At 35.3% G+C, this 25,649-nt stretch overlaps 1 protein-coding gene across 1 annotated transcript in view; it reads right to left on the bottom strand.

The window, feature by feature from the left end:
- Nucleotides 1–1,646: 1,646 nt before the first annotated feature.
- The window catches only part of clic3 (chloride intracellular channel 3), a 40,198-nt gene continuing 16,195 nt past the window's right edge, over nt 1,647–25,649 (bottom strand). The window contains exons 3-7 of the mRNA XM_061907939.1: nt 23,662–23,771; nt 19,826–19,951; nt 19,647–19,753; nt 7,330–7,505; nt 1,647–2,263 (exon numbers count right to left, since the gene is read on the bottom strand). Coding sequence (XP_061763923.1) covers nt 2,096–2,263; nt 7,330–7,505; nt 19,647–19,753; nt 19,826–19,951; nt 23,662–23,771 — 687 coding nt within the window. The 3' untranslated portion in view covers nt 1,647–2,095. The remainder of the gene's footprint in view (nt 2,264–7,329; nt 7,506–19,646; nt 19,754–19,825; nt 19,952–23,661; nt 23,772–25,649) is intronic.

The following is a 25,649-nucleotide window of genomic DNA, read 5'->3' as shown; positions in this document are numbered from 1 at the left end:
AGTGGGAGGAAGCCGGAGTACCCGGAGGGAACCCACGCATTCACGGGGAGAACATGCAAACTCCACACAGAAAGATCCCGAGCCTGGATTTGAACCCAGGACTGCAGGAACTTCGTATTGTGAGGCAGACGCACTAACCCCTCTGCCACCGTGAAGCCATATATATATACATATATATATATATATATATATATATATATATATATATATATATATATATATATATATATATATATATATATATATATATATATATATATATATATATATATATATATATATATATATATATATATATATATATATATATATATATCCATCCATCCATCCATTTTCTACCGCTTATTCCCTTTTGGGGTCGCGGGGGGCGCTGGCGCCTATCTCAGCTACAATCATATATATATATATATATATATATATATATATATGTATATGTATATATATATATACGTATATATATATATTTATTTATATATATCTCATATATGTATGTATATATATATATATATATATTATATATATATATATATATGTATATATATATATATACGTATATATATATATATTCATTTATATATATCATATATGTATGTATATATTATTTTTCATATATATGTATTTATATATACATATATACAAATATATTGTTTTATATATATAACATATACACATATATATGTATATATATGTTATATATACATGTAGATATATTGGATATGTAAATATATATACATATATACAAATATATTGTTTTATATATATAATATATACATATATATATTTATATATGTATATGTTGTATATACATTTATAGATATATTAAATATGTAAATATATGTATTATATATACGTATATATATACATTTCTTACATGTGTATATATATATATATTATGTATATATGTACATACGTAATAATATATATTTATGTATACATATATGTAGATATAATATATATATCCATATATATGTATATTTTATCACATATACATATATATACACGTGTATATATGTGCGTATATATATATATATATATATATATATATATATATATATATATATATATATATACATATATACATTTATGAGATAGGCTCCAGAACCCCCCGCAAGCCCGAAAGGGACAAGTCGTAGAAAATGGATGGAAGGATAAATATATATATATATATATATATATATATATATATATATATATATATATATATATATATATATAAATATACATACGTACACATACATACATACACACATATACATTAAAGTATGTATATATATACATACATGTATGCTAATAGGTATATATGTATACCTATTAGCATACATGTATGTATATATATAAACACACTATATATATATATATACATATATATATATTATACACACACACGTGTACACACACACACAAACAACACACACACACATACCAATGTGTGTACACGTCTGTATATATATATATATATATATATATATACATACCAAAAAAGTTTACATATACATTGATTGAATTCACATAAGTAATAAACACAAAAAAACAGTGGTGAAATATTTCTCTTGCTAGCTTTTTTGAAGCCATGAGGGAAAATAATTGCCTCATCGTAAAATCCAATTATTTGAATATTACTTCTATTCGTATAAGTCCAACCAAGGTTTTTTTGGCATTTCATTTTTATTAAAGTTAATAAGGAAAATATACATGCAGGAATACAGAGTATTTTTTCCACTTACTCTGTCAGACAACTAAGAGAGGCTCTTTTCCGACCAAGAGGTATTACTGTCTCTTCCATTTGTACATGTACTGTACATAAACTTATGCAGTGAAACCATGAGCATATACTGATGTTACGAAGAAAATGAGACTTACAGACAAATGTTACTCCTTCATTGCAGCTTATGTCAAGTTGAGGCATACAAAAAACACGACAATAACAATAATAATAATACATAATGCACAGAGGCACTGGACGTGAATATTCTCTGAAAGGATTGAATAAGAATCCGCAGAAACAAAAGCACATGATCTAGTAAGTCGATGCAGTTTACACAAATCTAAGATACTTCACCACGCGTCTGTACACCTCAAATCTTTGTCCCTGCATCTATTTGGGTTTCAAATACTTTGCCACGGACTCGTACGCGATGAGGATCTCTTCGTCTTTTGGGCAGCTGAAGCGAAACTCGTCTTTGCTGTAGGCGTTGTCCAGGTAACGTTTCAGACCCTTCAGCTCTGCAGGGATGTCCAGGTTGCGGTACTCCTTACACACCACCTGGGGGCGATAGAGGCAGAGTAGTGGTACCAGCAATAGTAGAAGTAGTACTAGTAATAGTAGTAATTGTAGGAGTATTAGTCATTGTAGAAGAAGTAGTTAATAGTAGTAGTCATAGTCATAGTAATTGTAATAGTATGAGTAGTTGTCATAGAAGTAGTAATTAATAGTATTAGTAGTCGTGGTAATAGTTATAGTAGTCATAGTAATAGTAGGCGTAGTAGTAGTCGTTGTAGAAGTAGTAATTAAAAGTGGTAGTAGCTGTAGTCATAGTTATGGTAGTCATAGTAGTAGTAGTAGTCATAGTTATAGTAGTCATAGTAATTGTAATAGTATGAGTAGTTGTCATAGAAGTAGTAATTAATAGTATTAGTACTCGTGGTAATAGTTATAGTAGTCATAGTAATAGTAGGCGTAGTAGTAGTCGTTGTAGGAGTAGTAATTAAAAGTGGTAGTAGTTGTAGTCATAGTTATGGTAGTCATAGTAGTAGTAGTCATAGTCATAGTTATAGTAGTCATAGTAATTGTAATAGTACGAGTAGTTGTCATAGAAGTAGTAATTAATAGTATTAGCAGTCGTGGTAATAGTTATAGTAGTCATAGTAATAGTAGGAGGAGTAGTAGTTGTTGTAGAAGTAGTAATTAAAAGAAGTAGTAGTCGTAGTCATAGTTATGATAGTCATAGTAGTAGTAGTCGTCGTCGTAAAAGTAGTAAATTTATAGTAGTAGTAGTCGTTGTAAAAGGGTTAATTCATAGTAAGAGTAGTCCTAGATATATATATATATATATATATATATATATATATATATATATATATATATATATATATATATATATATATGTATATATATATATAGTAGTAGGAGTAGTAGTCATAGTCATAGTAATTGTAATAGTAGGAGTAGTAGTCATAGTAGAAGTTGAAATTAATAGTAGTAGTAGTCATAGTAATTGTAATAGTAGGAGTAGTAGTCATAATAGAAGTTGAAATTAATAGTAGTAGTAGTCCTAGATATATATACAGTAGTAGGAGTAGTAGTCATAGTCATAGTAATTGTAATAGGAGGAGTAGTAGTCATAGTAGAAGTTGAAATTAATAGTAGTAGTAGTCCTAGATATATATACAGTAGTAGGAGTAGTCATAGTAATTGTAATAGTAGGAGGAGTAGTCATAGTAGAAGTTAAAATTAATAGTAGTAGTAGTCATAGTAATTGTAATAGTAGGAGTAGTAGTCATAGTAGAAGTAGAAATTAATATTAGTAGTAGTCATAGTCATAGTAGTCAGAGTAATAGTAGTCATAGAAATAGTAGGAGTAGGAGCATTAGTAGTTGTTATAGAAGTAGTTATTAATAGTAGTAGTAGTCATAGTCACAGTTAAAACAGTCAGAGAAGTAATTGTAGTAGTAGTAGTATAAGTAGTAATTAATAGTAGTCATTGTCAAAGTTAGAGTAGTAGTCATAGTAGTAGTAGTCGTAAAAGTAGTAAATTTCTAGTAGTAGTAGTAGTAGTCGTTGTAAAAGAGGGAATTCATAGTATTAGTAGTCCCAGTCATATATATAGGAGTAGTAGTCGTAGTCATAGTAATTGTAATAGTAGGAGTAGTAGTCATAGTTATAGCAGTAAACTAATAGTAGTAGTAGTTGTTGTAAAATAAGTAATTCGTAGTAGTAGTAGTCCTAGTCATATATATAGTAGTAGTAGGAGTAGTAGTTGTAGTAAAAGTAGTAGTAGTAGTTGTTGTTGATGTTGTACAAGTAGTACTTAATAGTAGTAGTAGTCATAGTTATAGTGTTCATAGTAATAGTAGGACTAGTAGTAGTAATTATTAGTAGTCGTAGTCAAGTTTTAGTTGTCAGAGTAGTAGTAGTACTTGTTGTAGAAGTAGTACTTAATAGTAGTAGTAGTCATAGTAACAGTTAAAGTGGTCGTAGTTATAGAAGTAATTTTAGTAGTAGTCGTATAAGGCGTTATTAATAGTAGTCGTAGTCAAAGTTATAGTAGTAGATGTTGGAGTAGTAGTAGTCGTAGAAATAGTAAATTAGTAGTAGTAGTAGTAGTAGTCGTTGTTGTAAAAGAGGTATTCATAGTAGTAGTAGTCCTAGTCATATGTAAAGGAGTAGTATGAATGGTAGTCGTAGTCATAGTAATTGTAATAGTAGGAGTAGTAGTCATAGTAGAAGTAGCAATTAATAGTAGTAGTAGTCATAGTCATAGTTATAGTAGTAAACTAATAGTAGTAGTAGTCGTTGTTGTAAAATAGGTAATTCATAGTAGTAGTAGTCCCAGTCATATATATAGTAGTAGTAGGAGTAGAAGTAGTAGTAAAAGTAGTAGTAGTAGTTGTTGTTGATGTTGTACAAGTAGAACTTAATAGTAGTAGTAGTCATAGTTATAGTGTTCATAGTAATAGTAGGACTAGTAGTAGTAATTATTAGTAGTCGTAGTCAAGTTTAAGTAGTCAGTAGTCAGAGTAGTAGTATTACTAGTTGTATAAGTAGTACTTAATAGTAGTAGTAGTCATAGTAACAGTTAAAGTGGTCATAGTTATAGAAGTAATTTTAGTAATAGTCGTACAAGGAGTTATTAATAGTAGTCGTAGTCAATGTTATAGTAGTAGATGTTGTAGTAGTAGTAGTAGTCGTCGTAGAAGTAGTAAATTAATAGTAGTAGTAGTAGTAGTAGTCGTTGTTGTAAAAGAGGTAATTCATAGTAGTAGTAGTCCGAGTCATATGTATAGGAGTAGTAGGAATGGTAGTCGTAGTCATAGTAATTGTAATAGTAGGAGTAGTAGTCGTAGAAGCAGTTATTAATAGTAGTCGTAGTCAAAGTTATAGTAGTAGAAGTTATAGTAGTAGTAGTAGTAGTTGTAGAAGTAGTAAATTAATAGTAGTAGTAGTCGTTGTAAAAGAGGTCTTTCATAGTAGTAGTAGTTGTAGTCATATGTATAATAGTAGGAGTAGTAGTAGTTGTAGTCATTGTCATAGTAATTGTAATAGTAGGAGTAGTATTCGTTGTAGAAGTAGTAATTAATAGTAGTAGTAGTTGTAGTCATAATTATAGTAGTCATAGTAATAGTAGGAGTAGGAGTAGTAATAGTCGTTATAGAAGTAGTAATTAATAGTAGTAGTAGTCGTAGTCATAGTTATAGTAGTCATAGTAACAGTAGGAGTCGGAGTAGTAGTAGTTGTCATAGAAGTAGTAATTAATAGTAGTAGTAGTCATAGTCACAGGTAGAGTAGTCATAACCATAGAAGTAATTATTTTAGTAGTAGTAGTAGTAATTAATAGTAGTCATAGTCAAAGTTATAGTTGTAGTTGTCGTAGAAGTAGTAAATTATCATTAGTAGTAGTAGTAGTCGTCGTTGTAAAAGAGTTAATTCATAGTAGTAGTAGTCCTGGTCCTATATATAGTAGTAGTAGGAATAGTAGTCTTTCTCGTTGTCATAGTAATTGTAATAGTAGGAGTATAGTAGTCATTGTAGAAGTAGTAATTAATAGTATTAGCAGTTGTATTCCGTTATAGTAGTCATAATAATAGTAGGAGTAGGAGTAAGTAGTAGTCGTTATAGAAGTAGTAGTTAATAGTAGTCATAGTCACAATTAAAGGAGTCATAGTCATATAAGTAATTGTAGTAGTAGTAGTAGTAGTAGTAGTAGTAGAAGTAGTCATTAATAGTAGTCGTAGTCAAAGTTATTGTAGTTGTAGTAGTAGTAGTCGTTGTTGTAAAAGAGGTAATTCATAGTAGTATTATTCCTAGTTATAAATATATAGTAGTAGAAGTAGTAATTAAAAGTAGTAATTTTCATAGTCACAGTTATAGTAGTCATAGTCATAGAAGTAATATTAGTATTAGTCGTGGAAGTAGTAATAAATAGTAGTCGTAGTCAAAGTTATAGTAGTCATAATCAAAGTAGTAGTAGTAATCGTAGAAGTAGTATTTAATAGTAGTCGTAGTCAAAGTTATAGTAGTAGTAGTTGTAAAAGTAAATATTAGTCGTAGTAGTCGTAGTCATAAGTATAGTAGTCATAGTAGTAACACTAGGAGTAGTCGTAAAAGTAGTAATTAGTAGTAGCAATAGTCATAGTTATAGTAGTCATAGTGGTAACAGTAGGAGTAGTCATAGAAGTATTAATTAATAGTACTAATCATAGTTATTGTAATCAGTCATAATAAAGTAGTAGTAGTTGTAGAAGTAGAACTTAGTATTAGTAGTAATAGTCGTAGTCATAGTAATAGTAGCCATAGTTATAGTAGTAGTAGTAGAAGTTTTAATTGATAGTAATGGTAGCTGCAGTCATAGTTATAGTGGCCGTCCATAGTAGTAGTAGTCATCGTTGAAGTAGTAATTAATAGTAGTAGTAGCCATAGTCACAGTTATAGTAGTCATAGTAGTAGTAGGAGTAGCAGTAGTCGTAGAAGTAGTAATTCACATGTTTGGAGACTACATCACGGTGGTCCTTCAGGTACATATTACTGTAAATACTACTTTTTTCCCCCACGCTTTGAACCCTGCGGCTTACAAAATGGTGCGGATAATTTATGGATTTTTCTTTGCCAACAGCCACAATTAGTTAATTATTTTTTTTACAACGAGCAAAGAGGTGCGTGGCGCCATCTTTTGGACGAGTTGGCGCACGGCCCTTCTGTTTAGACCGAGCTTTTACCTGGAAGCGGCCGTCCATAGCGTTCCTACTCCTACCGATGCTTCCTCCGTCACTCCAAGCAACGTCTAAGTTTTACAATATAACTAAAACAATTCATGCTTACCAAAGCGTCGAATGTGTGATGTCTGTCGGAGAGTTTCCCACGCACTATCGTGATGTAATCATGCTAGCGTCGTTAGCATTAGCTAATGCGCTAACGTTTTACGAGTGTCTGTGTTAGTTTTACGTCACCGGGGAGTTATTGAGTCTGTTGAGGGGAGTGGAAAGCTAGCTCGTGTAGCTAGCGGGTCTACGCCGATGACTTCTGTTTTGTTTGATCGGCCGTTTTACTGCCCTGTTGTTGGAAACATTTATAGAATATTTCTTGTCATTTTACAAGGTTCAAAAAGGTGTCACCTTGATGATGTTGAGTTTGGGAAGCAGGTTGCAGTCTGCCAAGGTGAGCGTGTCCCCGTCCAGGTAGGGACGACGGGACTCTGTGAGGTTGGGGTTCCGGTCCAGCTCGTGAGGGAGCGTCGTCTCAAAGTACATGTTGAGTTTCACCAGGGTGGACAGGAATTTCTTTTCCAGCACTGCAACACCAAATTATTCTCATTTATCAGCACATGTGAGGAGTAGTGCATGCACTTAGTTGTGTGAACGCTCCAAAACATTCACACATATGGTTTTCGACAACAAAACTCATCTATTTATTCTTCTTCAAAAATTCTCGGAATTCACAGTTTTCCAGGATATTTTTCCCCATTTGAAATGAATTGTCCATTTTTGAAACGTTCCCCATTTCCACATGTTTCAACCATTTCAAACCATTCCAGCATCCTGGAAATTTAAACTACCCTTTTTGCAAGTTCAAAAAAATTCCAGGATTTTCCAGAATTCCTGGTTTTCCAATGCCCTATTTCCACGCATTTTTCTGGCAACTACTCCTCCCACATTTTTCAAGCCGCTTCAACCGTTTCACCGTCAAAACATTCCTCTTAATTAAGACAAAACAAACAAAGCGTTTTTTTAATGGAAAAATTCCCAGTTTTCCCGAAATTCCAGGAATTCCGTAATACCATTTCTCAATCCAACATGTTTCTACTTCAAAATGTCTCGTCTGATTTGAAAAATTTCAACACCAACAGTTTCAACTCATTCAATTTTTTTACCATTTTCAAAAAAAAATCCCGCTTTTCCCGAAATTCCCAAATTTGGGGGAAATTCCCCAATTCTTTTTCAAAGTTCCACAATTACCACATTTTCCATCAGATTCAAACCATTCCAACTTCAAAATATTCAGCCTGTTTGGGAATTGTGCGCTTTAATTAAGACAAAACTAAAATTCTCTTAATTAAGACAAAACAAAACAAAGCGTTTTTTTAACGGAAAAATTCCCAGTTTTCCCAATATTCCAGGAATTCCGTAATACCATTTTTCAATCCAACATGTTTCTACTTCAAAATGTCTCGACCGATTTGAAAAATTTCAACACCAACAATTTCAACTCATTCGGATCATTCATGTTTTTTACAATTTTGAAAAAAAAAATTCCCGCTTTTCCCGAAATTCCCAAATTTGGGGGAAATTCCCCAATTTTTCTTCAAAGTTCCACAAGTCCCACATTTTCCATCTGATTCAAAACGTTCCAACTTCAAAATATTCAGCCTGTTTGGGAATTGTGTCCTTTACTCCAACAATTATAAAAATTCCCGGATTTCCCATAATTCCAGTTTTATTTAATTTTCCCCATTCAAAATTAATAGTCCATTTTCAAACTTTCACAATTCCCACATTTTTCAACTTACAAAAAAACATTCCAGCTTTAACACATTCCACTATCCTGGAAATTTTAATTACCCGTTTTCTAAGTTTTAAAAAAATCCAGGATTTTCCAGATATCTTAGTTTTCGAAAGCTCTATTTCAACCTTTTTTTCTGGCGACTACTCCTCACACATTTTTCAATCCACTTCAACCGTTTCACCGTCAAAACATTCTTCTTAATTGAGACAAAAAAACGAAGCAGTTTTTTAAGTGGAAAAATTCCCAGTTTTCCCGAAATTCCAGGAATTCCGTAATACCATTTCTCAATCCAACATGATTCTACTTCAAAATGTCTCGACCGATTTGAAAAATTTCAACACCAACAATTTCATCCAATTTTTTTACAATTTTCAAAAAAAATTCCCGCTTTTCCCGAAATTCCCAAATTTGGGGGAAATTCCCCAATTCTTTTTCAAAGTTCCACAATCACCACATTTTCCATCATATTCAAACCATTCCAACTTCAAAATATTCAGCCTGTTTGGGAATTGTGTGCTTTAATTAAGACAAAACTAAAATTCTCTTAATTAAGACAAAACAAAACAAAGCGTTTTTTTAACGGAAAAATTCCCAGTTTTCCCAATATTCCAGGAATTCCGTAATACCATTTTTCAATCCAACATGTTTCTACTTCAAAATGTCTCGACCGATTTGAAAAATTTCAACACCAACAATTTCAATTCATTCGGATCATTCATGTTTTTTACAATTTTGGGCAAAAAAATTCCCGCTTTTCCCGAAATTCCCAAATTTTGGGGAAATTCCCCAATTTTTCTGCAAAGTTCCACAAGTCCCACATTTTCCATCTGATTCAAAACTTTCCAACTTCAAAATATTCAGCCTGTTTGGGAATTGTGTCCTTTACTCCAACAATTATAAAAATTCCCGGATTTCCCATAATTCCATTTTTATTTAATTTTCCCCATTCAAAATGAATAGTCCATTTTTCAAACTTTCACAATTCCCACATTTTTATCCTGGAAATTTAAATTACCCGTTTTCTAAGTTTTAAAAAAATCCAGGATTTTACAGAATTCTTTGTTTTCCAAAGCTCTTTTTCCACCCCTTTTTCTGACAACTACTCCTCCCACATTTTTTCAACCCACTTCAACTGTTTCACCGTCAAAACATTAACCTTAATTAAGAAAAAACAAACAAAGCGTTTTTTTTATGGAAAAATTCCCAGTTTTCCCGAAATTCCAGGAATTCCGTAATACCATTTCTCAATCCAACATGTTTCTACTTCAAAATGTCTCGACGGATTTGAAAAATTTCAACACCAACATTTTTCATTCAAGTTTTTTACCATTTAAAAAAAAAAAATCCCGCTTTTCCCGAAATTCCCAAATTTGGGGGAAATTTCCCAATTCTTTTTCAAAGTTCCACAATTACCACATTTTCCATCATATTCAAACCATTCCAACTTCAAAATATTCAGCCTGTTTGGGAATTGTGTGCTTTAACTAAGACAAAACTAAAATCCTCTTAATTGAGACATAAAAAAAACAAAGCGTTTTTTTAATGGAAAAATTCCCAGTTTTCCCGAAATTCCAGGAATTCCGTAATACCATTTCTCAATCTAACATGTTTCTACTTGAAAATGTCTCGACCGATTTGAAAAATTTCAACACCAACAATTTCAACTCATTCAATTTTTTTTACCATTTTTAAAAAAAATCCCGCTTTCCCCGAAATTACCAAATTTGGGGGAAATTCCCCAATTCTTTTTCAAAGTTCCACAATTACCACATTTTCCATCAGATTCAAACCATTCCAACTTCAAAATATTCAGCCTGTTTGGGAATTGTGTGCTTTAATTAAGACAAAACTAAAATTCTCTTAATTAAGACAAAACAAAACAAAGCGTTTTTTTAATGGAAAAATTCCCAGTTTTCCCAATATTCCAGGAATTCTGTAATACCATTTCTCAATCTAACATGTTTCTACTTCAAAATTTCTCGATCGATTTGAAAAATTTCAACACCAACAATTTCAACTCATTCAGATCATTCATGTTTTTTACAATTTTGGGCAAAAAAATTCCCGCTTTTCCCGAAATTCCCAAATTTTGGGGAAATTCCCCAACTCTTCTTCAAAGTTCCACAAGTCCCACATTTTCCATCTGATTCAAAACGTTCCAACTTCAAAATATTCAGCAGGTTTGGGAATTGTGTCCTTTACTCCAACAATTATAAAAATTCCCGGATTTCCCATAATTTCCATTTTTATTTCATTTTCCCCATTCAAAATGAATAGTCCATTTTTCAAACTTCCACTATTCCCACATTTTTCAACTTACAAAAACCATTCCAGCTTTAACACATTCCACTATCCTGGAAATTAAAATTATCCATTTTCCAAGTTTTAAAAAAATCCAGGATTTTCCAGAATTCTTATTTTTCCAAAGCTCTATTCCAACCTTTTTTCTGGCGACTACTCACACATTTTTCAATCCACTTCAACCGTTTCATCATCAAAACATTCTTCTTAATTGAGACAAAAAAACGAAGCGTTTTTTTAAGTGGAAAAATTCCCAGTTTTCCCGAAATTCCAGGAATTCCGTAATACCATTTCTCAATCCAACATGATTCTACTTCAAAATGTCTCGACCGATTTGAAAAATTTCAACACCAACAATTTCATCCATTTTTTTTACAATTTTCAAAAAAAATTCCCGCTTTTCCCGAAATTCCCAAATTTGGGGGACATTCCCCAATTCTTTTTCAAAGTTCCACAATTACCACATTTTCCATCAGATTCAAACCATTCCAACTTCAAAATATTCAGCCTGTTTGGGAATTGTGTGCTTTAAGTAAGACAAAACTAAAATCCTCTTAATTATGACAAAACAAACAAAGCGTTTTTGTTTTTTTAATGGGGAAAAAATCCCAGTTTTCCCGAAATTCCAGGAATTCCGTAATACCATTTCTCAATCCAACATGTTTCTACTTCAAAATGTCTCGACCGATTTGAAAAATTTCAACACCAACAATTTCAACTCATTCAAGTTTTTTTTTACCATTTTCCCAAAAAATCCCGCATTTCCCGAAATTCCCAAATTTGGGGGAAATTCCCCAATTCTTTTTCAAAGATCCACAATTACCACATTTTCCATCAGATTCAAACCATTCCAACTTCAAAATATTCAGCCTGTTTGGGAATTGTGTGCTTTAATTAAGACAAAACTAAAATCCTCTTAATTGAGACAAAACAAACAAAGCGGTTTTTTTTTTTTATGGAAAAATTCCCAGTTTTCCCGAAATTCCAGGAATTCCGTAATACCATTTCTCAATCCAACATGTTTCTACTTCAAAATTTCTCGACCGATTTGAAAAATTTCAACACCAACAATTTCAACTCATTCAGATCATTCATGTTTTTTTACAATTTTGGGCAAAAAAATTCCCGCTTTTCCCGAAATTCCCAAATTTTGGGGAAATTCCCCAACTCTTCTTCAAAGTTCCACAAGTCCCACATTTTCCATCTGATTCAAAACGTTCCAACTTCAAAATATTCAGCCTGTTTGGGAATTGTGTCCTTTACTCCAACAATTATAAAAATTCCCGGATTTCCCATAGTTCCATTTTTATTTAATTTTCCCCAACAATTTCAACTCATTCAATTTTTTCACCATTTTAAAAAAAATTCCCGCTTTTCCCGAAATTACCAAATTTGGGGGAAATTCCCCAATTCTTTTTCAAAGTTCCACAATTACCACATTTTCCATCAGATTCAAACCAGTCCAACTTCAAAATATTCAGCCTGTTTGGGAATTGTGTGCTTTAAGTAAGACAAAACTAAAATCCTCTTAATTGAGACAAAACAAACAAAGCATTTTTTCAATGGAAAAATTCCCAGTTTTCCCGAAATTCCAGGAATTCCGTAATACCATTTCTCAATTCAACATGTTTCTACTTCAAAATGTCTCGACCGATTTGAAAAATTTCAACACCAACAATTTCAACTCATTCAAGTTTTTTTTACCATTTTCAAAAAAAATCCCGCTTTTCCCGAAATTTCCAAATTTGGGGGAAATTCCCCAATTCTTTTTCAAAGTTCCACAATTACCACATTTTCCATCAGATTCAAACCAGTCCAACTTCAAAATATTCAGCCTGTTTGGGAATTGTGTGCTTTAAGTAAGACAAAACTAAAATCCTCTTAATTGAGACAAAACAAACAAAGCATTTTTTCAATGGAAAAATTCCCAGTTTTCCCGAAATTCCAGGAATTCCGTAGTACCATTTCTCAATTCAACATGTTTCTACTTCAAAATGTCTCGACCGATTTGAAAAATTTCAACACCAACAATTTCAACTCATTCGGATCATTCATGTTTTTTACAATTTTGAAAAAAAAAATTCCCGCTTTTCCCGAAATTCCCAAATTTGGGGGAAATTCCCCAATTCTTTTTCAAAGATCCACAATTACCACATTTTCCATCAGATTCAAACCATTCCAACTTCAAAATATTCAGCCTGTTTGGGAATTGTGTGCTTTAATTAAGACAATACAAAAATCCTCTTAATTATGACAAAAAAAACAAAGCGTTGTTGTTTTTTTAATGGAAAAATTCCCAGTTTTCCCGAAATTCCAGGAATTCCGTAATACCATTTCTCAATCCAACATGTTTCTACTTCAAAATTTCTCGATCGATTTGAAAAATTTCAACACCAACAATTTCAACTCATTCAGATCATTCATGTTTTTTACAATTTTGGGCCAAAAAATTCCCGCTTTTCCCGAAATTCCCAAATTTTGGGGAAATTCCCCAACTCTTCTTCAAAGTTCCACAAGTCCCACATTTTCCATCTGATTCAAAACTTTCCAACTTCAAAATATTCAGCCTGTTTGGGAATTGTGTCCTTTACTCCAACAATTATAAAAATTCCCGGATTTCCCATAATTCCATTTTTATTTAATTTTCCCCATTCAAAATGAATAGTCCATTTTTCAAACTTTCACAATTCCCACATTTTTCAACTTACAAAAATACATTCCAGCTTTAACACATTCCACTATCCTTGAAATTTAAATTACCCGTTTTCTAAGTTTTAAAAAAATCCAGGATTTTCCAGAATTCTTAGTTTTCCAAAGCTCTATTTCAAACTTTTTTTCTGGCGACTACTCCTCACACAATTTTCAATCCACTTCAACCGTTTCACCGTCAAAACATTCTTCTTAATTGAGACAAAAAAACAAAGCAGTTTTTTAAGTGGAAAAATTCCCAGTTTTCCCGAAATTCCAGGAATTCCGTAATACCATTTCTCAATCCAACATGTTTCTACTTCAAAATGTCTCGACCGATTTGAAAAATTTCAACACCAACAATTTCATTCAAGTTTTTTACCTTTTTTTTTTAAAAATCCCGCTTTTCCCGAAATTCCCAAATTTGGGGGAAATTCCCCAATTCTTTTTCAAAGTTCCACAATTCCCACGTTTTCCATCAGATTCAAACCGTTCCAACTTTAAAATATTCAGCCTGTTTGGGAATCGTGTGCTTCAATTCAGACAAAACTAAAATCCTTTTAATTAAGACAAAATAAACAAAGCTTTGTTTTTTTAATGGAAAAATTCCCAGTTTTCCCGAAATTCCAGGAATTCCATAATACTATTTCCCAATCCAACATGTTTCTACTTCAAAATGTCTCGACCGATTTGAAAAATTTCAACACCAACAATTTCATTCAAGTTTTTTACCATTTTCAAAAAATAATCTCGCTTTTCCCGAAATTCCCAAATTTGGGGGAAATTCCCCAATTCTTTTTCAAAGTTCCACAATTACCACATTTTCCATCTGATTCAAACCATTCCAACTTAAAAATATTCAGCCTGTTTGGGAATTGTGTGATTTAATTAAGACAAAACTAAAATCCTCTTAATTAAGACAAAACAAACAAAGTGTTGTTTTTGTTTTTTTATTGAAAAAAATCCCAGTTTTCCCAAAATTCCAGGAATTCCGTAATACCATTTCTCAATCCAACATGTTTCTACTTCAAAATTTCTCGATCGATTTGAAAAATTTCAACACCAACAATTTCAACTCATTCAGATCATTCATGTTTTTTTACAATTTTGGAAAAAAAAATTACCGCTTTTCCTGAAATTCCCAAATTTGGGGGAAATTCCCCAATTCTTCTTCAAAGTTCCACAATTCCCACATTTTCCATCAGATTCAAACCGTTCCAACTTCAAAATATTCAGCCTGTTTGGGATTTGTGTGCTCTACTTAAAAAAATATAAAAAAGTTCCCGGATTTCCCATAATTATTATTATTATTTTTTTTCATTTTACCCCATTCAAAATTAATTGTCCATTTTTCAAACTTCCACAATCCCCACATTTTTCAACTTAGTCAAACCATTCCACCATCCTGGAAATGTAAACTACCCCTTTTCCCGAGTTAAAAAAAAATCCAGGATTTTCCAGAATTCTTAGTTTTCCAAAGTCCTATTGCGACTCCTCCCACATTTTTCAACCCACTTCAACCGTTCCACCGTCAAAACATTCCTCTTAATCAGGACAAAAAAACTAAGTAGTTTTTTTTAACTGGAAAAATTCAATTTTTTTTTCCAGGAATTCCGTAATACCATTTCTCAATCCAACATGTTACTACTTCAAACATTTCTCGACCGATTTGAAAAATTTCAACACCAACCATTTCAACTCATTCCGAACATTCAAGCTTTTTACCACTTTCAAAAAAATTCCCAAATTTTGGGTAAATTCCCGTTGAAAGAGTTCCACAATTACCACGTTTCATCTAATTAAAAAAATGTACATCTTGTTTAGCGCTTAGCAATACTGCTACATGATGCTTAGTGTTTGACTAAAGCTGCGTCTGTTTAGTTTCTAAAACTTGTACATCATCCTCCTTATATTCAGGCTCAAAAATAGAAATTCCGGATCATCATTTGTCCCAAAGTAGTCTTTGCTGTCTCTCATCAAGTCTGCCATGATTAGTAGTCTCGTTGTTGTCAAAGGGAAAAGTAAACATTGTGAAATTAACACACTTAAAATGATCAAAATATGTAAATATTACATGTTATTATGAACGTTACTAGATACTACATACATACATACGGCATGTATATAAAACCTTGATGGAGGTTTTTGCTAAGGTTTATTTACGATTTAGAATGCATAACATTTTTTGTTAAAAACATGTGTGTTCTTGTCTTACATAGTGGCAAAATTCCAAAAAAAGGGCGGTTCCCCTTTAAGAGCGTAGGAAGTAATTATGAGTGTGTGTAAAATGCTAATAGCAGTGTGTGGAGGCCTCATAAAAACACGATTTTATATAAAAGTCATATAAACCATTAACATGATTAAGGGAACACTTCCTATTTCCCAACTGTTTGAAACAAACTATTAGCCCTCAAGGCATAGCTATAAATAGGCGGCATACCTGCGACGAGGCTAAGCTAGTCAGGGCAAAGTTTCAAAGCAGTATAAATTTGGTGTGAATGCTGAAGAGCCTAAGCCGAACTGAAATGCTAACAGAGCACGCTGGCTAGATGAAATATGCACAAAATGGGCTCAAAAAAGCTAACTTGCTGAAAAGGCTATGCTAACAATTCCATGCTTACAGTTAGCATTAGTGAAATACCTGAATATATGACACTGAGGTGCTAAACTAGCTGAAAAAAAAAACTAGCATGGAAAGGTTAGTATGCTAAAATGCTAACTGTAACATGTGTCAAGTACCAAACTATTATTCTGGGGTGAGTACCTGAAAAAATTGTTTAAAATGCTAGCCTGCTAATGTTAGCATGTATAAAATACCAAAATATGACTGAAGTGTGTACCTACAAAATTAGCTAAACAAGAAAAAGCTAACATTTTAACATTAACATGCTAAAAGGTATCATTCGTCTAGTAACAAAATATTTCACACTGTGGTGTATGTCTTACAAAATACTAGCATGCTAATATTAAAATGCTAATGATTGAGCGGGGGGCTGGTAAAAAAAAAAAAAATCTAGCATGGAAATGTTAGTATGCTCAAATGCTAACCGTAACATGTGTCAAGTACCGAACTATTATTCAGGAGTGAGTACCTAAAAAAATTGTTTATAATGGTAGCCTGCTAGCATTATAAACATGACAAATATGACAAAATTAGCAAAAAAAAACAAAAACTAGCATACTAACATTAACATGCTAAAAGGTATCATTCGTCATGTAACAAAATATCTGACACTGTAGTGTATTCCTTAAAAAAAAACTAGCATGCTAATATTACAATGCTAATGGTTGCTGTTAAAAAAAAAAAAAAAACTAGCATGGAAATGTTAGTATGCTCAAATGCTAACCGTCAAGTACCAAAATATTTTTCCGAGGTGACTTCCTGATTTTTTTTTTTTAAATGTTAGCCTGCTAATATTAGCATGCATCAAATACTAAAACATGAAAAAATTCACAAAAAAATTAAAAAAAGCTAGCATACTAACATTAACATGCTAAAAGGTATCAAAATATCTGTAGACGAAGCGGGAACAACATGGTTTGACAAAACATCAACGATTTATTGGTCAAACCTCACAATTGTTGTAGCTCACACCTAAATCCTGGTCCTAAGCATTCTGGGTAATGTAGTATATATACATTTACATCCCAGTTGTCATGTAATTTTATGATTATCTAACATTTATTTATACAGGGTAAAACAATTATGAACATATTATGAAGACATTTCCAAATTAGACGGTCCTGACACTTGGCCCCTACTAGCTTAGAAGGTCCTGACACTTGGCCCCTACTATCTCACAAGGTCCTGACACTTGACCCCTAATAGCTCCCAAATTCCTGACACTTGGCCCCTTCCAGCATAGAAGGCCTTGACACTTGACCCCTACTATCTCACAAGGTCCTGACACTTGGCCCCTACCAACTTAGAAGGCCCTGACACTTAGCCCCTACCAACTTAGAAGGTCCTGACACTTGGCCCCTACTAGCTTAGAAGGTCCTGACACTTGACCCCTAATAGCTCCCAAAGTCCTGACACTTGGCCCCTTCCAGCGTAGAAGGCCTTGACACTTAACCCCTACTATCTCACAAGGTCCTGACACTTGGCCCCTACCAATTTAGAAGGCCCTGACACTTAGCCCTTACCAACTTAGAAGGTCCTGACACTTGGCCCCTACCAGCTTAGAAGGTCCTGACACTTGGCCCCTTCCAGCATAGAAGGCCTTGACACTTGACCCCTACTATCTCACAAGGTCCTGACACTTGGCCCCTACCAACTTAGAAGGTCCTGACACTTAGCCCCTACCAACTTAGAAGGTCCTGACACTTGGCCCCTACTAGCTTAGAAGGTCCTGACACTTGACCCCTAATAGCTCCCAAAGTCCTGACACTTGGCCCCTTCCAGCATAGAAGGCTTTGACACTTGACCCCTATTATCTCACAAGGTCCTAACACTTGGCCCCTACCAACTTAGAAGGTCCTGACACTTAGCCCCTACCAACTTAAAAGGTCCTGACACTTGGCCCCTACCAACTTAGAAGGCCCTGACACTTGGCCCCTACTAGCTATGGAGGTCCTGACACTTGATCCCCCACTAGCTTTGAAGGTCCTGACACTTGGCCCCTACTAGCTATGGAGGTCCTGACACTTGATCCCCTACTAGCTTTGAAGGTCCTGACACTTGGTCCCTACTAGCTTAGAAGGTCCTGACACTTGGATCCTATTAGCTCAGAAGGTCCTGACACTTGACCCCTACTAGCTTAGAAGGTCCTGACACTTGGATCCTACTAGCTTAGAAGGTCCTGCCACTTGGCCCCTACTTGCCTAAAAGGTCCTGCCACTTGGCCTGTATTAAATTATGAGGCCCTGACACTTGGCCCCTACTAGCTTTGCTGGTCCTGACACTTGGACCCTACTAGCTTTGAAGTTCCTGACATTTGGCCCCTGCTAGCCTAGAAGGTCCTGCCACTTGGGCTCTATTAAATTATGAGGTCCTGACACTTGGCCCTACTAGCTTAAAAGGTCCTGACACTTGACCCCCACTAGCTTAGAAGATCCTGACACTTGGGCCCTACTAGCTTTGAGGGTCATGACACTTGGCCCCTACTAGCTTACAAGGTCCTGACAATTGACCCCTACTAGCTCACAAGGTCCATACACTTGGACCCTACTAACTTTGAAAGTCCTGTCACCTGGCCTCTTGTAGCTATGGAGTTCCTGACACTTGGCCCCTACTATCTTACAAGGTCCTGACACTTGGACCCTACTAGCTTAGAAGATCCTGACACTTGGCCCCTACTAGCTTCCAAGGTCCTGACATTTGGCCCCTACTAGCTTACAAGGTCCTGACACTTGGCCCTACTAGCTTACAAGGTCCTGACACTTGGACCCTACTAGCTTAGAAGATCCTGACACTTGGCCCCTACTAGCTTACAAGGTCCTGACACTTGGCCCCTACAAGCTTACAAGGTCCTGACACTTGGACCCTACTAGCTTAGAAGATCCTGACACTTGGCCCCTACTAGCTTACAAGGTCCTGACACTTGGCCCTACTAGCTTACAAGGTCCTGACACTTGGCCCCTACTAAGTCCATACTGAGGAAAGACGAGTGACTCACAGGGTTGGGCCACTTTTACAATGGGTCTGGGACTTTCAGCGCCACTTTAATACGAGAAGTGTCCCTAAAGGGATTGGGGCCTCGAAAAGGACTACAGGTCCCAAAGTACCCCAAACAGTCCCAAGTCACAGAGGACCCTAAAAGGGACTTGTCACTAAATATCCACAAAATGTACCCAAAGAGTCTGGGGGCCAAGAGCCCTTTTGGCTGCATCTCTGACTTTTTTGGCCCCTTGGGGTCCTTCGGGACCGTCCCAGGGACTTAATGGGGGTCTCTAGTTTGCCATCCATGTCTCCTATCAAACAAAGCAAAGGTGTTCTCACTGTTGTTCAATCCCGGGTTGGCGTTCTTGATGTACGCCGAGAACTTGCGGAAGATGTCCTCTCCGATGCAGGTGGACTCCTTGTAGCGACATCCCAGCTTGGCGTACCTGCCGTCACACGAGAGCCAAGTGAGTGCTCGGCGCCTTCTGGGGGGCCACAAAAGTGCGCTTTTATCTCACTTGGGAGGGGCCAACTTCTCCTCCAGGAACTCCTCGATCTTGTTGGTGTCCGTCTTGACTTCGTCGTTGAAGAGCAGGAAGGGAGGCTGGGAGCCCGGCGCCAAGTCCTTCAAGACGTCCGGCGCTCTGGCGCACACAACCAGCAGGAGGGAATACGTGTTTGATCGTCACCATGGCAACCAAGCACTACTTAAAGGGCCAGTACACCTTTTTTTAGTCCTGGTTGTTTTGAGGTACTACTTCTAAGTGTACTAGCACTTGGACTCAGTTAGGTGTCCTCGTACTGTAATCTAGGAGAAGTACAGTAATAATGTACACTAGTATTTATGTTATACTTCAAGGTGTTCACTAGTGATCCATACTGAAGTATCGATAGCGCCGATACCGGATCTCTATTCTCTAATATCGATTCTCAAATAAAAATATAAACAGAATTGATACTTTCGTACAGGTGTTCGGGGGTTAGGACGCGTCGGCCATATTGAAATGTCTTATTTTATTTTTTAAAGTGCATAAGTGTGTATGTGTGTACGTGTATACACGTGTAAGTGTACACGTGTACATGTAAGTGTATACTATGTGTGTACATGTGTAAGTGTCAAAGTGTACACATGTGTAAGTGTACACAGAATGTGTATACGCGTGTACACATCTAAGTGTAAACGTGTATATGTGTGTACATACATATGTGTATACGTGTGTAAGTGTATACACGTGTGTACACGTGTAGGTGTAAATGTGTATTTGTGTGTAAGTGTATATATGTATGCGTTTGTATGTGTGTAAGTGTATAAGTGTATACGTGTGTAAGTGTATATATGTATGCGTTTGTATGTGTGTAAGTGTATAAGTGTATACGTGTGTAAGTGTATATGTGTACACATGTGTTCGCGTGTAGGTGTATATGTGTATACGTGTGTACGTGTAAATGTGTATACTATGTGTGTACACGTGTAGGTGTAAACATGCGTGTACGTGTGTAGGTGTATATGTGTATACGTGTACATCTGTAGGTGTGTGTATATATGTATACGTGTGAACATGTGTAGGTTTGTGTATTTATGTTTACGTGTGTACATGTGTAGGTGTGTATGTGTGTACAGGTGTAGGTGTATATATGTATGCGTGTGTATATGTGTGGGTGTAAATGTTTATACGTGTGTACTTGCAAATGTGTATATTAAGTGTGTACACAAGTAGGTGTAAATGTGTATACATGTGTAAGTGTAAATGTGTATACTGTGTGTGTACACGTGTAGATGTAAATGTGTAGGTGTATATACAGTATGTATACGTGTATAATTGTATACTATGTGTGTACATGTGTAGGTGTCTATGTGTATGCGTGTGTACACGTGTAGGTGTGTATATATGTATACGTGTGTAGGTGTGTATATATGTATGCGCGTGTACGTGTGCAAGTGTATATGTGTATACGTGTGTACGTATGTAGGTGTGTATATATGTAAGCGCGTGTACGTGTGTAGGTGTGTATATATGTATACATGTGTAGGTGTGTATATATGTATACGTATGTATGTGTGTATATGTATACGAGTGTAGGTGTGTATATATGCATACGTGTGTAGGAGTGTAGGTGTGTGTATATGTACACGTGTGTATATATACGCGCGTGTACGTGTGCAAGTGTATATGACTATATGTGTACGTATGTAGGTGTGTATATATGTATGCGCGTTTATGTGTGTAAGTGTATATATGTATGCGTGTGTACTTGTGTAGGTGTAAATGTGTATACGTGTGTAAGTGTATGTGTGTATACTATGTGTGTACGTGTAAAAGTATATATGTGTGTTCGTGTAAAAGTATACATGTGTAAACGTGTATATGTGTACCTGTGTAGGTGTATATATGTATATGTGTGTAGGTGTATATGTGTATACTACTTGTGTACACGTGTAGGTGTAAACGTGTATCCATGTGTAAGTGTATATGTGTATATGTGTGTAGATGTGTATGTATGGATGTGTGTGTAGGTGTATATATGTATGCGTGTGTACGTGTGTAGGTGTAAATGTGTATATGTGTGTAGGTGTATAGTGCATACGTGTATACTATGTGTGTACATGTGTAGGTGTAAATGTGTGGATGTGTGTACCTGTGTAAGTGTATATATGTATACATGTCCATCCATCCATCCATCCATCCATTTCCTATCGCTTATTGCCTTTGGAGTCGTAGGGGTGGTGCCTATCTCAGATACAATCGGGCGGAAGGCGGATTACACCCTGGACAAGTCGCCACCTCATCGCAGATGTATACATGTGTAAGTGTATAGGTGTATACTATGTGTGTACATGTGTAGGTGTAAAAGTGTACACGTGTGTATGTGTTAATGTGTAAGTGTATATATGTATACATGTGTAAGTGTATATGTGTGTAAGTGTATACAATGTGTGTATACGTAAAGGTGTAAATGTGTATACGTGTACGTGTATACGTACGTGTATACTATGTGTGTACACGTGTAGGTGTAAAGGTGTATATGTGTGTACCTGTGTAGGTGTTTATATGTATACGTGTGTAAGTGTATATGAGTATACTATGTGAGTACACGTGTAGTTATAAACATGTGTGTACGTGTGTAGGTGTATATGTGTGTAGGTGTGTATAAATATGTATGCGTGTGTACATGTGTAGGCGTATGTGTATACGTGTGTAAGTGTATACAGTTTGTGTATATTATGTGTGTGTACGTGTAGGTGTAAATGTCTATACGAGTTTACGTGTGTAAGTGTATATGTGTGTACATGTGTAGGTGTACATATGTATGCGTGTGTAAATGTGTATATGTGTTTAAGTGTGTATGTGTATACTATGTTTGTACACGTGTAGGTGTAAATGTATACGTGTGTACCTGTGTAAGTGTATATACAGTATGTATACGTGTGTAAGTGTATATGTGCATACCATATGTGTACATGTGTAGGTGTAAATGTGTATACAGTACGTGTGTAGGTGTATACGTGTGTACATATCTATGCGTGTGTACATGTGTAGGTGTAAATGTGTATACGTGTTTACGTGTGAGAGTGTATATGTGTGTACATGTGTTAATGTATATATGTATGCGTGTGTACATATGTAGGTGTAAATGTGTATATGTGTGCACGTGTATATAGATGTGTAGGTGTATACTATGTGTGTATACGTGTAGGTGGAAATGTGTATACGTGTACGTGTATACGTGTACCTGTATACGTACGTGTATACTATGTGTGTACACCTGTAGGTGTAAACGTGTATATGTGTAGTTGTATATATGTATACGTGTGTAAGTGTATATGTGTATACTATGTGTGTATACGTGTACATGTAAATGTGTACGTGTAAAAGTGTATATGTGTGTAGGTATCTATGTGTAAATGTGTGTAGGTGTATGTGTGTATACTACAGTATGTGTGTACACGTGTATATGTGTTTGCGTGTATATATGTATGCGTGTGAACATGTGTTAGTATATATGTTTATTCATTCATTTATTCATTCAGCTATTTTGTTACATTTAAAATATTTTATTTATATTTGTATTCATTTATTTGTACATGTTTTATAATTCATTTATTTATTTAAAATAATTGATTAATTTATTCCATATTTTTTTATTCATTGTTTTTTTCATTTATTATTTTATTTATTCAATATTTATTTATTTATTTATCTATTATTTGACATTGACATTTTCACCTGGGTCCTTGGAGACAAACGTCCGGGCACACCTGTTCTAAACCAGACTAGAAGGTGCCTGGATCCTCCTCATTAAGCATCGCCAAACACGTGGAGATGCAAAAACATGAAATAAGTTGAGTGCTCACCGCTTCATGTCCACCGTGGTGAGCTTGAACTTGGCCCCCTTCAACCAGAGGATCATGAAGAGTCTCTGGCAGAAAGGACAATTCCCCACGCTCTCTGCGTCGCTGCTGGCCTGGGAGGAGGAGACAAGACCATGGTGACACACCACAGCTGGGAGGAGGAGACAAGACCATGGTGACACACCACAGCTGGGAGGAGGAGACAAGACCATGGTGACACACCACAGCTGGGAATGGACTCCTGCGCAATTCTTTTGTGCACCTGAATCCTTCCCTTCCTACATACAAATATTTCCTGTGAGGCGTACTCGGTCATCTAGACTTCTGTACAAGCTACACACTGACTACTCTAAAGAAAAACCAAAATTAATTTTGTCGTTCGGAAATCTAAGAAATCTTTTCAAACCAATAGACAAAAGTCTCCCAAAGCTGACTTCCCTGATGGAGGCTTCAAACAAACCTTTCCTGAAAGTGTCTTTTGGTGTGTGCATGTGACCAAAATGTCTGAAAGTGTCTTTTGGTGTGTGCATGTGACCAAAATGTCTGAAAGTTTCTTTTGGCGTGTGCATGTGACCATAATGTATATAAGTGTCATTTGGCGTGTGCATGTGACCAAAATGTATGAAAGTGTCTTTTGGCGTGTGCATGAAATCAAAATGTCTGAAAGTGTCTTTTAGCGTGAGACTAAAATGTCTCAAAGTGTCTTTTGGTGTGTGCATGTGACCAAAATGTCTGAAAGTGTCTTTTGGTGTGTGTATGTGACCAAAATGTATGAAAGTATCCTGTGGCGTCTGTATGTGACCAAATTGTATGAAAGTATCTTGTGGCGTGTGTATGTGACCAAAATGTATGAAAGTGTGTTGTGGCGTGTGTATGTGACCAAAATGTCTGAAAGTGTTTTTTGGTGTGTGCATGTGACCAAAATGTCTGAAAGTGTTTTTTGGTGTGTGCTGGTGACCAAACTGTCTGAAAGTGTCTTTTGGTTAGTGTATGTGACCAAAATGTATGAAAGTGTCTTGTGGCGTGTGCATGTGACCAAAATGTCTGAAAGTGTTTTTTGGTGTGTGCATGTGACCAAAATGTCTGAAAGTGTTTTTTGGTGTGTGCTGGTGACCAAACTGTCTGAAAGTGTCTTTTGGTTAGTGTATGTGACCAAAATGTATGAAAGTGTCTTGTGGCGTGTGTATGTGACCAAAATGTCTGAAAGTGTTTTTTGGTGTGTGCATGTGACCAAACGGTCTGAAAGTGTCGTTTGGTGTGTGCGTGTGACCAAAATGTCTGAAAGTGTCTTTTGGCGTGTGCTTGTAACCAAAATATCTGGAAGTGTGTTTTGGCTTGTGCATGAAACCAAAATGTCACAAAGTGTCTTTTGGCGTTTAAATGTGACCAAAATATCTGAAAGTGTCTTTTGGTGTATGCATGTGACCAAAATGTCTGAAAGTGTATTTTGGCGTGTGCATGTGACCAAAATGTCTGAAAGTGTCTTTTTGAGTGTGCATGTGACCAAAATGTGTGACATTGTCTTTTGGCGTGTGTATGTGACCAAAATGTCTGACATTATCTTTTTGTGTTTGCATGTGACCAAAATGTCTGAAAGTGTCTTTTGGCGTGTGCATGTGACCAAAATGTATGAAAGTGTCTTTTTGAGTGTGCATGTGACCAAAATGTCTGAAAGTGTCTTGTGGTGTGTGTATGTGACCAAAATGTATGAAAGTGTCTTTTGGTGTGTGTATGTGACCAAAATGTCTGAAAGTGTCTTGTGGCGTGTGTATGTGACCAAAATGTCTGAAAGTGTTTTTTGGTGTGTGCATGTGACCAAACTGTCTGAAAGTGTATTTTGGTGTGTGTATGTGACCAAAATGTATGAAAGTATCCTGTGGCGTCTGTATGTGACCAAAATGTATGAAAGTATCTTGTGGCGTGTGTATGTGACCAAAATGTATGAAAGTGTGTTGTGGCGTGTGTATGTGACCAAAATGTCTGAAAGTGTT

Source organism: Nerophis ophidion, linkage group LG08 (genome assembly GCF_033978795.1).
Source record: "Nerophis ophidion isolate RoL-2023_Sa linkage group LG08, RoL_Noph_v1.0, whole genome shotgun sequence".
Lineage (NCBI taxonomy): Eukaryota > Metazoa > Chordata > Actinopteri > Syngnathiformes > Syngnathidae > Nerophis > Nerophis ophidion.
Note: the sequence above shows the minus strand (reverse complement) of the source record. Positions and strands in the feature narration are given on the sequence as shown.